Raw genomic sequence first — 13460 nt, 5'->3', positions numbered from 1 at the left:
ACATAATATACGTACATTACACAATAAATATGCAGCGTCTGGTGTAGTTTCAAAATAAAGGCACAAAAACTACTTGGGTAAGTTTAAGTTTGTGATGAGTACGTCAAGTAAGTTGACGTGGGTAACGTAACTTATGAACACTACACAAGTAAAAAGTCAACGCTGACTTTTAGGTCTACATGTGACAAGTTTGCAAAAACAAATATGTAGCTTCCAGGTAGACTTTCAAAATAATGGAACAAAAACTACTTGGGTAGGTTTAGGATAAAAATAATTGGTGGAGGTAAAATACGTATGTTAGTCAAGTCATTTAACACATAATGATCTCATTAACTTATGAAAAGAGCATCTGACATACAGTTTCTTGGATAAGTGCTCTTTTTGTAGCGGAGCTGATGGGAGAAAATAGAACTCTGCACAAAAATTAGGAAAAATATTTGTGGAACTTAAATTATTGTGGCTGCATCAGTTTTTTAAGTAAAAGTTGCAGTAATTTCAGTGTTTAATTCTGAATTAATCCAAAAGTGTATGTAGTGTTAAGTAACTGACCACATTTCAAAGTAATCTGATCCAACCCTGTCTACATTAATTTCTAAAGCACAATATGTAAGAGTTTCCTCTGAAATCTCCCATGAACTACATTTTTGGGCTCAAATTCAAAATAAATGTAGAAATATAATAACTGGAGTGACACTTCTGCATAATCTTTGTGATTTCTTTAAAATGTAGTTTGAATTAATTTATAAGGGAGGTTTTGTGCCAGTCCTACTGTAGGTAGAAGACATTATCAGTGGACAGTAGCAGGGTCAGTGTCCTGTTAAGCACTGTATGTCCTTTACATGAACTACATGTTAAAGCATCAGTACTGACACTCTTATTCTTGCAGGGGCGGTTACATCAGATGGATCGTTTGTCTGATAAACAGTTTTTATTATAGTATTTTATTTCCTTAAAGATACATAAACAATGGGCAAAAACAGCTTTCATTATTTAATTGCAAAGAGTTGTAGAAAAGGAACATTTCTGTATTGAATATTATTGTTTTTTTCAGAGTTATATATATAACAAACCTTTTTTTTAAAGGTTTGTTATATATATATTTTTTTTAAAAAGTATTTGGTCATAAAGAGTAAAATATGGTTGAATGCACAGAAAGGATAGTCAGTTAAACTTGAGTTGAGATATTCTGTTTAGAAAAATTTAAATAATAATAATAATGAAAAACAAAATAGAATTAAATAAAAAGCTTCATCAGAGCCACCTGCTGGCAGCTTTTCTGCGCTGCAATCTCCACACAGCAACTGGTAAACTTCCTTTTCCCGCGTAAATGTAATTCCTTATTTGGATATCCCGTGTTTACGCAGTCAGACGTCACGGCTGTATGTAAATCACGCTGATTGAAGAAATCAGAAAATGGTGGCACGAGAGTCGCACAGCGCGCCTGCGTGTACGTTTCTACTACGGCCACACTGGCTGTATCAAGTTAACAACACGAAGCCAGAGCGGAACACAGCGGAAACTGTCCACCTAGCCTTCAAAATATGATTTTTTTTTTAAATCGAAAATGTTCAGGTATAAACCCTTACGCAATATTTTATAATGAAAAACTTAAATCAGTCTCGACACAATATTAAAGACAAAAAACAAAACAGAAATAAGTGAGTATCTCATTCAAGCAGCACATACGTCCAATCAAGATTACACGTTTCAAGGCATTTCTGTTTGTAGCGCACTACAGTATATTAAGAAATTATAAGTGATAATCGCTTTAATGTATCAATAATATTATGCATTTTATTCTGAAACAGGCCATTCTGTATAAGGAGCATTTTTACGTTTGGTAAAGTTCAAAGCTAATGGAGTGTTGCAACTCATTTCTTACTGCTCATAATTATGAGATGGAAAGTAATATTTTTTATCTCCACTTTAACTCATAATTTAGACTTTCTGTCTCATAATTTTGACCTTTAGTCTCATAATTGTGACGTTTTATCTGACATTACAACTTATCTCATAATAATTATGACTTTTTTTTTGAGAATTATGACGTTTAATCTCATAAATATGACTTTTTTTTAATCTCTCTTTTTAAATTTTATCTCAGAATTTCGACTTTTTGTCTCAAAATTATTACTTTTTATCGTACAATAATAACTTTCAATTTAATTGTTTTCTTTATTTTATATTTTTAATGTTCATCACACAATTTCGACTTAATTTCTAAATATGACTTGGTATGTCATAATTATGACTTACCATGGGGATATTTTTTCTTGTACTGGCGGACATTGGCTTCCACAAAATGGTGCGCGTGACGCTCGTTTTATTTTGAAACGGTAACGCGGAAGTGGCTTCGTTATTGCCGTGAGTTGACGCCTCGGCGGGATAACGTTACAACTGATGGTCTGCACGGCATTGTTAACTGTTCAGTGAGAGACACTTCTGAAAAAGAGCTCATTTTTACCGCTTATGACACGACTTTGAGTGACTCGGCGTTTCGCGTTGGAACAAGGTACGTGTGTTTTCTGACTTTGTACACGGACCCGAAGTGCTTTTCGTCAGCTTGGTGTGTGTCGCGGGTGCAGTAAACTTGTCGGAGGTGGAGGAGGGTGTTTGAGATTCACAAAGCTGAGCGGCGCTCAGCTGAACTGATATAAAGCTTTAGTTTTATCACTACGAAAACGTCGAGAATACTTAATGTGACACTGGTGCTTTTTTGTACTTGTTTTCCTGTGTTGTGTTGTTAGAAGGCATGGCAGCTGGTCTGACGACCCTCTTCATTTTTTCACAGTTAGTGGCTCACTTAGTTCAGAAAACATGACTTTAACTTCAGCAGTCCGCCATAAGCGAACTATATTATGTTCATACGTTAGACTCAGTGATACTCACATTGTTAGTCTGTCGAGGCAGACCACGCTGTCGTCTGCTCTTCTTCCTCGTCCGAATAACCGCTCAGAACGAGCCAACTTTAAATGGTATGGTTAGTTTAAAATGTGTAAAGTTGCTAAACACGTCTGGACGTTAAATTAAAGCGAGTAGTTAAGACCTGGTGTGTGTAAAAGCTGAGCTCCACTGTGTTGTTGGGTTGTTGTGGGTGTGTTTGCTGCGTCAGTGACCAGCCCCCCTTCAGCTAGCTACATCTCAACTCTCAAACACAGCATGCCGACGTTAAAATCTTCAGCTTTCTGGCCCATGACTATAAAATGTCACTTCTGACGAGGTGTAATTTCACAATGTTTGAAGAACTAAGCGCGGTGAAAAATGTGCAAATGTTGACAGTTTGACTAGTGTCGGGTTGTATCTGTTTCCATTGTCGGACATGAATTGAGCGGCTGGTGTATGGTCGGTCGTGTGTAGAAGGGAACCATTGTTTTGCGAAAGTCTCGCGAGATTTGTACGCGCTCTTTTTCTTTTCATTCTGCACCTTGTACAAATGAATTTTGTTTTATGATGTTATAATACTGTGGTTAAATTGTGGGTAGGTTTTGCGACATAAAACACTTAATTAGGGTTAGAGTGATGTCAGGGATTGAGTTAGAAATAATACTCTCGCGAGATCTTTCGCGGGCCTGGGGTTCCTTTACAGACAACCCTGTTTTTTATGTTCAGATTTTAGCATTAACGGTCAGTAATTGTGAACATTCTCCCATTATTGATAAATGGCAATGCCAGGCAGTTCAAAGTTTAATATTTTTTAATTTAAAATCCAACATCTGACGTTAAAACCTTCCCGGATAACCTTAGACACCATATACATTATTGTTCTGGTATCTTTTCATATTTCATAACTGTTGATGGTTATAAAAAATGTCTAAATGCATTGGGTAAATATGTTTGAATATAGTAGACTGGCTGCTCAGACCCCAGCAATAGTTTTTCATAGTAAAACTGAGTGGAAGTTGCACGTCGATGTCCGATAATGGACGCAGACCTCGTTCCACGTTGCGATCGGAGACAGTGGGCCCAAACAAACACAGTGAAGCTCACTTGATCAGTATTGACTGTCACTTTGTAGTTGTTTACTTCTCGCGTTTTGCAAGCTGATCTATTGGTTATTGTTCACACAGAGACGTTGTGCGTCTGCAGGCAATTGATATTCACATCAGTCTGGACTGACAGTATGTACCGACGCACTGGGAGACGATGATAAATCTCTAAACTTCGCCCATCATCCACCGTGTTACCGCCTTTTGTGAACTTTATCCACTTTCTAGTCACATTTACGTGTTTTTTTTCAGCCCTGATTCATAATCTGCAGCAGGCAGAGCATCACATCCCCGCATCAGTCGGCTCGCCAGCATCCATCCATCCTGTTGGCTGCCATGTGCCGGGCTGCTTCATCAGGACGCGATTACACAACCACTGGCAGCACGTGACAGTTAAAATGTTCTCGCAGCCCAGAACGAGGCTATATTTCAGGTGTCTCCTGCCACACACTGATGACAGCTCAAGTATCTCTTCATTTTGATCAAATTGTGATATTTCTGTAGTTTGAGGAGAGCAAATCGCGACCGTTTCCGTTTCATCTATTAACGGTTTAATCGCAGTTAAACATGTGAAGTGAGTGCAGTTAAATAAACCTTTTCAGCGGTTATAGCGGTGTTTTTCGGTGGCTGTGGATGAGTTTGGCTCAGCATCCCCGCGGCCACATGTCGAGCCTCCAGTTGCATCAGCACCACTGTTGCGTAAGAGGCAGCCAGGCGCGCGCTGGTCCTTGCTCGGTGATGCTCTGCCTGATAACCTGTCTCTCTCACCACACACACGCACACACACACACACACACACACTCTCTCCTCCCTCTCTTCCCTCCCCCCTGGTCTGCAGGAGCGGCAGGAGGGGGTCGGCTTAAATGGTAAATGACGTAAATGCGCATATTACACACACACACATCCATCTTATATTCAGTTTAAATTCTGCTCTTTATTGGGCTGTATGAAGCAATTATAAGATTACACCAATATGTTAAATTATGATGTGGTTTCCAATGATATGAGTCTACACTTCAGACACAAAACCTGCTGTCTGCATGTCCTGACAAAAACTCAAATACTGGCACTTCTGAATATTTAATCAGTTTAATAATGAAGGGAACTTTTGGGGCCGATTACGTATAAGGGAGTAAAAAAATCCAATATTGATATATCAGCTAACATTCTTTATCCAGAATATAGACTATATACATGAAGACACTTTTCTTTTTTTTTTTTTAAAACATCCCTCAAAGGTGATTAACACTTGTGACACAGATATGTAATGGAGGCAGGATATTTTACTATAAATAACTACACACTTTTTAAAAAACACACCAAGTAGAGCAAAAATAAACGTATATATTACATGACCAAATACACATAGAATGATGTCTATAGTCAAATTTTAAAAATCGGCATTGTGTTCTTTTTATATAGGCAAATATTGGACAACACATATGTTAATACAGTATGAAGTTTGATAGCCCAGTATTAGACCAGTAATATAAGTAAACAAACAAATATATCTGTCAGACTCTAATTTTTTTTATTCATAGATTTTCAATTTTTTATAATTTCCTAATATTTAATCCTTTCTTTTATAGCTGAATTCTCTATTCAAATAATTCAGATTATTCCCCAAAATAGTAATGAGTTTGTGGAATATTATGAAATGTTTTTCCCTGATATTGCTGTCTGGATATATTTCCATCTGTGTACCTCTGTTTTATTTATTTATTTGTTTTTGTAATGTTTTTTAATATTTCCATCTTATGCTCTTCATATGTATCTGTCATTTAAATTTAATTTGTATTTGCTGTTAATGTTAACTTGATTGTCTTTGTATTATCATATTATCTAAAACAACCATTGATATTAAATCCACCCTAAAAAGGAGAAAAATTGTAATTTCTGAACTGATAATCCAAAGCTTAAATGGTTTATCCTAAAGTTCTAAAGATTATGCTTCCTTATGGAATTGGGTTTTTCTGGTGACATTATTTGGTTTGACTTAAAAGTTACTTTTTCTCTTAACTCCAATGATCCCAAGTATTTTGATAATAAATTAACAGTTTAAGTCATGTTTCATGGAAAAACTGCAACGTTTTGACAAATGAAAAGTTGGGACTATTAATCAGTATTGCTCTTTGTGAAATAAGAAAAGTGAAAAAGTGTTAATGAAGAAAGTTAAAAATATAATAAATACAAGAATTATATAGAAATGTAAGAATACCATACAGTTTAAGAATAATAAAGTAACTTGCAGGCGTTTGAGTTAAAATGTAACTTTCTCAAGAGAAAGTCAAGGAATATAGTAAAAAGAATATTGAGAAGCTGCATTCTCGTTATTGAATTCTGTGTTTGTTTCCCTGCCTGTGTTTCTGTAGATGTTTGGCCACAAGCCGAAGATGTACCGGAGTGTAGACGGCTGCTGCATCTGCAGAGCCAAGTCGTCCAGCTCTCGCTTCACTGACAGCAAGCGCTACGAGACCGACTTCAAGAGCTGCTTCGGGTGAGTCAGCAGCACCGTCCACATGTCCACATGGTTGACTCAGTGATCACAGAGACTCAGGTCTTTGCTTTTCTTGTAGATTTCCAGAACTTACAAAGTAGTGTCCTGTGTTGTTATGCATTAGTAAGATTTTCAGTCTATGAGGCAAGCTAAAATTCTATGGTAACATTTACTTCATATCTACAGCCCCCAAGTATTCTGAGAAATCTAGTTCCAAAACTTAAAGCATGATTTATTCCCCAAATAGAAGTAAGAAAAAGAATAATAACTGTAATAATAATTACAACTCAGAATGTGAAAACCCCTGAGTTAAACTAATTTGTTTGCTCATTTTGTTCTCTAAAATGAATCATCTGTCATGCACCAATAATGACTGAGGATTATTTGACTAGGAAACTCATCCTGTGACACATGCAGCTGTATAATGCATCATGTAAGGCGTTATGACACTGATGATAACTCTCTGCTGACTCAAGCAGGTTGCCAAGCTCTGTTGCCATGGGTACTTGTCATGTCAGTTAGTAAGAGAGCCAGGTATTGTAGGAAGGTAATAATAATAATGATGATGATGACTTGTATAACACCATTCAAAAACACACCGACAAACTGCTTTACATTTAAAACAAAGAATAAAATGTCCATAAAATCAAAAAAATAAATGGTAAAAACAAGACAAAGTGCATGGAAACAATTGCATCAGTACCATCAGTGAAGAAAAGACCCTTAAGATAAAAATACATTTTAACAAGAGTTTTAAACATCAGTCAAGATGAACAAGTTGTTATAATGAAGAGCAATTGATAATATAAAAAATACATTATGATGAAAAAAAACATTGTTGCTGCAAATAAGACGAGAGGAATGCAGGCAGAAAATTACAAATCAACTTAATGAGCTCTTAATGCTTCTGTTTATTTCTAATGTGACAACTGCACAGTAAACTTTAAAACTGATGCTGCAGATTTGAACATGATGCCATCGGTCTGACACTGTCCCATAGTGAATGAGGAGTGGAAATCATCATCACTGATTTAATCTGCAGCTCTGAACATAACCTCCTCCGGACCAGGTTATGTGTTCAGCATGATGCTGCAACCAGGTTAAAAGAGTGACTAAAAAGTGTGACTCTTCCTGTCCCTGCAGGTTGTGTGAGGTGCGTTGTGGTGACATCTGTAACGCCTGTGTGCTCCTGGTCAAGAGATGGAAAAAACTCCCAGCTGGATCCAAGAAAAATTGGAATCATGTAAGGATACACTCAGCTTCACTGTCCTTGCACATGCTTTCTGATGAGTGTTTTGGTCACATTATTCAGCTCGATCTTCCTGTAAAACCTATGTGCCTCCGGTGCCGTTGCAGGTCGTCGACGCAAAAGCCGGGTCGAGTATGAAGGCCACACTGAGGACAAAGAAGATGAAGAAAAAGAAGCTGAGACCGAGCCAGATTAGTCGAGTTCAGAGTGAGCAGAAGAGAAACAGTAAGCTACCAATGCAGCACTGTGTCAGATGTAGGACTGTGGTATTAAACTGTCGTACCAAAAATAAAGTTACAACAGTTTTAAAAAATACTCCTATCATCATATATAGTACAATGTAGTTATCTCTGGGTAAACATACTGTAGTGAATGTGTCTCCTGAAGTGATGTGATCAGTGTTTTCTGTATCCCTCCCAGACTCTGACGCCCACAGCACCACCTCCAGTGCCTCGCCCGCTCAGTCGCCCAGCTACAGTAACCAGTCAGACGAGGGCTCGGACACAGAGCTCTCACCTGGCCCCGCCCCATCCCAGGCCTTCTCTTTCCTGGACCTCACCTACTGGAAAAGGTAACTGTCTGGCTCAATACACCATTTTGCCCCACTGGCCTCTCATGGCTCTCAGTTGTTCCTCTGAGATAGACCATTTAATTAGTCAGATAAAATGAGAAAAATCCCCCAAAAAACAATCAGCGGTCGACTCAGCCAGTTGTCAATAGCTGATATATTCATCCAGTCACCCAACCCTAATGTGACCTACCTGAAGAATCTTAAACTGTCCAAACAGGGCAGTTGTATGATTTTATGTCCCAGTAAACCATGACTTAGTGGATTCCTTTTTCCTTCTAAAATATGTCATAATGAACTGGGAGAGCTTAAAGTTTTTGAGTGAGGGTCCATAGACCATCATTTGTCTAGGGAAAATAATCTTGCATTTGTTTTTTTATAGTAATGGTGGCATAGCAAGATTATTTCTATATAATCTAGGTATTCTGCCACAAGGAACTTTATTATTAAAAACCTTTGTTTACACAGCTCTGCAAATAATGCATGACTGCACTAATTTGAAAAAGCTCTGCAATGAACAGGCATTTTGTTCTGTTCTGTATCATCAAGATCTCTTCAACTAATCTGGCAATTGTTTGACAATGTTAAGCCTGTTACGCCACATCCAGGCCAACAGAGTGACAGGTGTTGAAATGTTATGAAATAGAAATGTTATGTAATGAAATAGCTGTAATCAATGATCTTTATGGCTTTGACAGTTTTGCTTGGGCTCAGATACAATTAGTGACTGTGGAAAGGGTGGTAGATTATGCATTTCCTCAGCATTTCGACTTCAAGGTATACACGAAGAATCACATTTAGAAGCAATTAGATTTTGTTGTCGTTCTGAAATGGGTTACAATATGCAACACAGAGTTTTTCCATCTGGCTTGTAGCCTATAGTATGCTTGGCTTTTACTGAAACTGTGCAGAAATCGCAGGTTAATAGTTACCTTCCAAGGCAGCTGGTTTTGCGTCCTCAGTGGGACTACTGGTGGCTATGGGTGTAGCTTCAGGTGTGATGACAGCGAGAAGTGTCCATGGAAGTGACTCATCTGAAAGAAGAGGTTAGCATAGGTACTGTGATAGCATCACTTATATCAGAACTGGAGAGTATCCTTTTCGCCTTGGCTGTTCAACACTAAAGCTAGACTGTAAAAACAAAAAACAAAAAAAACAATTAGCCCAAAGTTGGGATGCACCAATACCATTTTTTTTTCAGTACAAGTACAAATACTTATATTTGGGTACTTGCTGATACCAAGTACTGATACAAGTATTTAATAATGCCATTAAAGTTCTTCAATAACTTTTTAAACAAGGTTTTTTTTTTCATTCACTTTCTAAATGTAACAAATCATTGTTGCTGTTTCGTGCTAGAAGTGTAACTGTGGTTACTGTACACATTACATTTTTAGGTTATTTGTTGTAAGTTACTTTACTGATTTTGTGTTCCTTATTAAGCTGTGCAGTTTACTGTGTATGTGATATATTTCAGTGTAATAATTCCATAACATTATTATGGACTTGCAGAATCAAGTATACTATTATAAATTGTGTTATATGATAATTATTTCATTATCATTTACAGCATTTTACCTAGTATATTAATGACACATTTACATGTGTAGTATTTAAGTTTCTTCTATATGTCCCTCTTGTCTAAGAGCTAATTAGTTCCTACCTGTCATTGTTTAGGGGGGACAGGTATGAGTGTGGTGCCATGTGTGCAACAGTTTTGTTGACCCTTCTGTGAACCCTAAAGAGTGAAGTTGTGTGTCCTGTGCTGTCAGGCTGTTCTGGTGAAGAATAAGTACACAAAGAGAAGTTGTAGCTGCTTATTATGAAGAAAGGCGGGTTACAGACTGGTGGCGGTGGTGTTTTTCTTTGTCTTCGGATTAATTTGCCAAGACATTCAACTAGTTTACACCTGCCAGGACTTACTGGACAGCGGCTTGCTGCGGTCTACAGCTGCACTGTTTGTAAAATTCCATGTAAGTCCATATAAAACCGAAATAAATGCACAAAGTCACTGCAGTCGTTAGTGGATGATGTTGACGACAGCGAGTCTCCTGCTGATGATGACGGCACGTCCAAAAATAGAGGGTAAACATCAGCAAACTTCTTGAACTCTGCACAGTGTTGATCCTTTAGATGTTTGCTTGTATCAAGCAGCGACTTTTCATGACGTGGTATCAGGTGTGGGGTATCAGAGTAGTTTTATGAGTACGAGTATGAGTGTCTGAGGATAATATCAGACCGATACCCGATGCTGATATTGGTATTGGTGCATCCCTAGACCAAAGTTACTAGGCAACAGTGACATGCATCCTCAACAACAGGAATGAAGTGATAAGGCATGTACAGTGAGGTCAGTATGACCAATATGGCAAAGTCAAGGTAGAAATACACAGAACTCTTTTGTGTTAATTTTAATAAAATAACAGTGTTAGAATAAAACATACACACATCTAGGAAAAGTCAGGGTCTTATAGTTGAATGGGTTTTATTTCTCCAGAGCAAAACAGTTAAATTGATTACCTTGATAGTTCTAGTTTGGCCTTGAACTGCCTCAAATTATATACAAAACAGAACAAACAACTGGAGTTCAAGACTGTATTCAGTTGAACCCTTTATTCTTTTCCAAAAGTGCTCTTGTGTTGTAGGTAATGCAAACTGCAACTGACAAAAGTTTGTTTGATGTTTAGACAGAAAGTGTGTTGTGGGATCGTGTACAAGGGACGCTATGGAGAAGTCATCATCGATCCCCACCTCTACAAGCCCTGCTGTCAGAGGAAGCCAAAACTGCACCAGCAACATAAAGAGGGTGGAGAGATGGAAGAGGAGGAGGAGGGAGAGGAGGAGGAGGAGGAGGAGGAGGAGGAACAGGCAATGGAAAAGAACACCATGAGCATGTCCCCACCTACCATACCCAAACAAGAAGAGGAGATGGAGGAGAAAGGTCATCTGGGTGCAGAAGCACGGTGATGGCAGCACAGAGCTGCTCCAGTACAGTCTTCCTCAATGGACAGGCACTGACAACACTCAACATAGAGTAAATGGTCCAAACCAAACCTCACTGAAGTTTTTCTATCTCTCACAAGCTGCTGCAACCCTTCCAGACTTGGTTTATACCTCTGAATCCTTGGACTGGTTCTGTTTTCAGTGTCTTGGCTTGCTATGAGATTCTGTCTTTTTGTAAATACTTTGTTTTGTCTGAAATGCTGGATCAACGAATGCTGCATGGAAACGTGGAAACCTCTAAAATTCACCCTTTACTCTTAGGATGGAGCCATACATTGGAAAGCAGCCTCCCACTCTTTGCCTTTCCTCTTCTTGACTCAAGCTTGTTCTCATATGTTGCTGTATTTAATGTTTCTACTTCTTTTTCTCAAACAGGATCTGAACTTGTCTATACATTTCCAAAAGGTAGATGTGCCAGTGCCTCTTGTTATCTGGTGTCAGAAGCGGGTAAAGGCACACTGCCACCAGCTTCTGTAAATCTGTATGAATTTTGGAAGCTGATAACAATAACGAATACATTCACACCCATGTTGACCAACACCACTAAGTGTTATGAGAGGTAGAAGCACAGGTATGAGACAGATTAAGAGCCTGATCAGACCAGAAAGTGGCATAGTTAAAGGCATTTCTGGATTTTACTGGAAGCTAAGTGACTTTACAAACTACCATGGCAGGAGAGCTGGCCAGTACGAGTCAGCCACTAGCCAGACAACAGTTCCAATACCCAGACTACCATACTTTTTAGTATTCCAGAAAAAGATTAAGTATGCCTAATACATAGTTTGTCAAATGCGGTATGTCAAAAATACCAGGATGTCCTATTACATCAGGTTGCATTTTGCAGTTTAAAACATAAAGCATGTAATCTGGAATGTAAGGTAAATTTGAACAAATGAAATGAGAAAAATCAAACATCCCATCCAATTTGATACTAAATTATGTTGTAGAATTAATGTTACATTCATTTGTGGTACTTTCACTGCCTCATTCAGTGACACTCTAACTTAACTGTAAGACTGCATTTTAAACTCAGCAAACAGCCAGCAACTTTTTAGCTGAATCTAGAATTCGTCCTCATTTTTCTGTCTGAGATGGTTTGGTGCCATGATGATGAGACTGTTTACACCTGGTATTAACATGTGTCCTGCGTGATCAGGTGATCATAGGTGCACAGCTCTAGATAAAAGTGTGAAAGCACTGCAGATGCAGAAAGATGCACTGTGACCCAGTAGGTCAAGCCAACTAGTAACCGCAATATCCCCAGACTCCCTTAGAAAAATTCAAACAGTTGTTGATTGAGGTTAAACATAATAAACTATGGGCCACGACCACAGCAAAGTCTTAATCATTTATTCCTTCTTGTAAATTTGGCATTAAATTCTTCACATTTAGTTGTTTCTTTCCATGTAAAAATCATTGTGTCAGTTTGTCACGGCATCACTGTACTGGTGGCCACACCATGTCTGAAGTGCATCTACCTGCCAACATTTAGCAGCAGTTTGAACACTGTTTCAATCAGTATTTACACTAAATTTATGAAAATGCATTTTATTCATAGTAAACATATCAAGTTTAATAAGAACATCAAACAGTCACCAACATGGGCTGCTCGCCACAGGAGAAAGTCCCCAAACCTTTTTAAAAATAACACAATTCAGTGAGTTGTTGAGTTAGGAGAAACTGGTTCAAAAAAACAAAGCAAATGAAGGTCTTTGCAAATGAAATTATGTACCTGTGTTTATTTGCATATAGAGCGGGGAAGTGAGATCTGATCTGGATACATGTTGTAATTCCAGCCGTGAACCGACATACTCAGAGCTGTGCACTTCTGATTGGATCACCCAAAACATGTGTTAAAACCAGGTGCAGTAGCCTAGTTTACTGACAACAGGCCAAACAATGTGTCGGGGACACAGTGCATTTTAGAACAGAGCACGGCCTGTTGCACTTAACATACCTGAAGTTTGAACTGAAGAGTCCAACATTACTTTTTTTAATCAGTGTTCAGTATTTCACTTTTTATGTGAAATTTGAACACTGCAGTTTATTTTGTGTTTGTACCACTGACTCCTCCATCTCTTGTGCATCTGCTCACTCTGGAAGAGGACAGTTATATAATATTGGACAGTGTGGCACAGTGAACGTGGTAGTTTTCTT

General features: G+C 38.2%; 1 protein-coding gene across 1 annotated transcript; it reads left to right on the top strand.

Annotated features, from left to right (window-relative positions):
- The first annotated feature begins 2368 nt into the window (after window positions 1–2368).
- LOC146306502 (SIN3-HDAC complex-associated factor-like) lies at window positions 2369–11414 on the top strand. Its single transcript, XM_084710736.1, has 6 exons — window positions 2369–2512; window positions 6359–6483; window positions 7627–7726; window positions 7840–7957; window positions 8153–8303; window positions 10988–11414. The coding sequence occupies exons 2-6, from the start codon at window positions 6359–6361 to the stop codon at window positions 11265–11267; spliced, it is 774 nt and encodes a 257-aa protein (XP_084566862.1). The 5' UTR covers window positions 2369–2512; the 3' UTR covers window positions 11268–11414.
- Window positions 11415–13460: the final 2046 nt, after the last annotated feature.

This window comes from Lutjanus erythropterus, chromosome 22 (assembly GCF_056507025.1).
Source record: "Lutjanus erythropterus isolate fLutEry1 chromosome 22, fLutEry1.hap2, whole genome shotgun sequence".
Classification (NCBI taxonomy): domain Eukaryota; kingdom Metazoa; phylum Chordata; class Actinopteri; order Lutjaniformes; family Lutjanidae; genus Lutjanus; species Lutjanus erythropterus.
This window is presented reverse-complemented; position numbering and strand designations above follow the sequence as displayed.

Bases quoted from the DNA above. Each gene is read 5' to 3' on its own strand.
- LOC146306502 (XM_084710736.1), top strand. From the start codon at position 6,359: ATGTTTGGCCACAAGCCGAAGATGTACCGGAGTGTAGACGGCTGCTGC. The intron at 6,484-7,626 runs GTGAGTCAGCAG...CTGTCCCTGCAG, and splicing joins GACTTCAAGAGCTGCTTCGG to GTTGTGTGAGGTGCGTTGTG. The intron at 8,304-10,987 runs GTAACTGTCTGG...TTTGATGTTTAG, and splicing joins GACCTCACCTACTGGAAAAG to ACAGAAAGTGTGTTGTGGGA.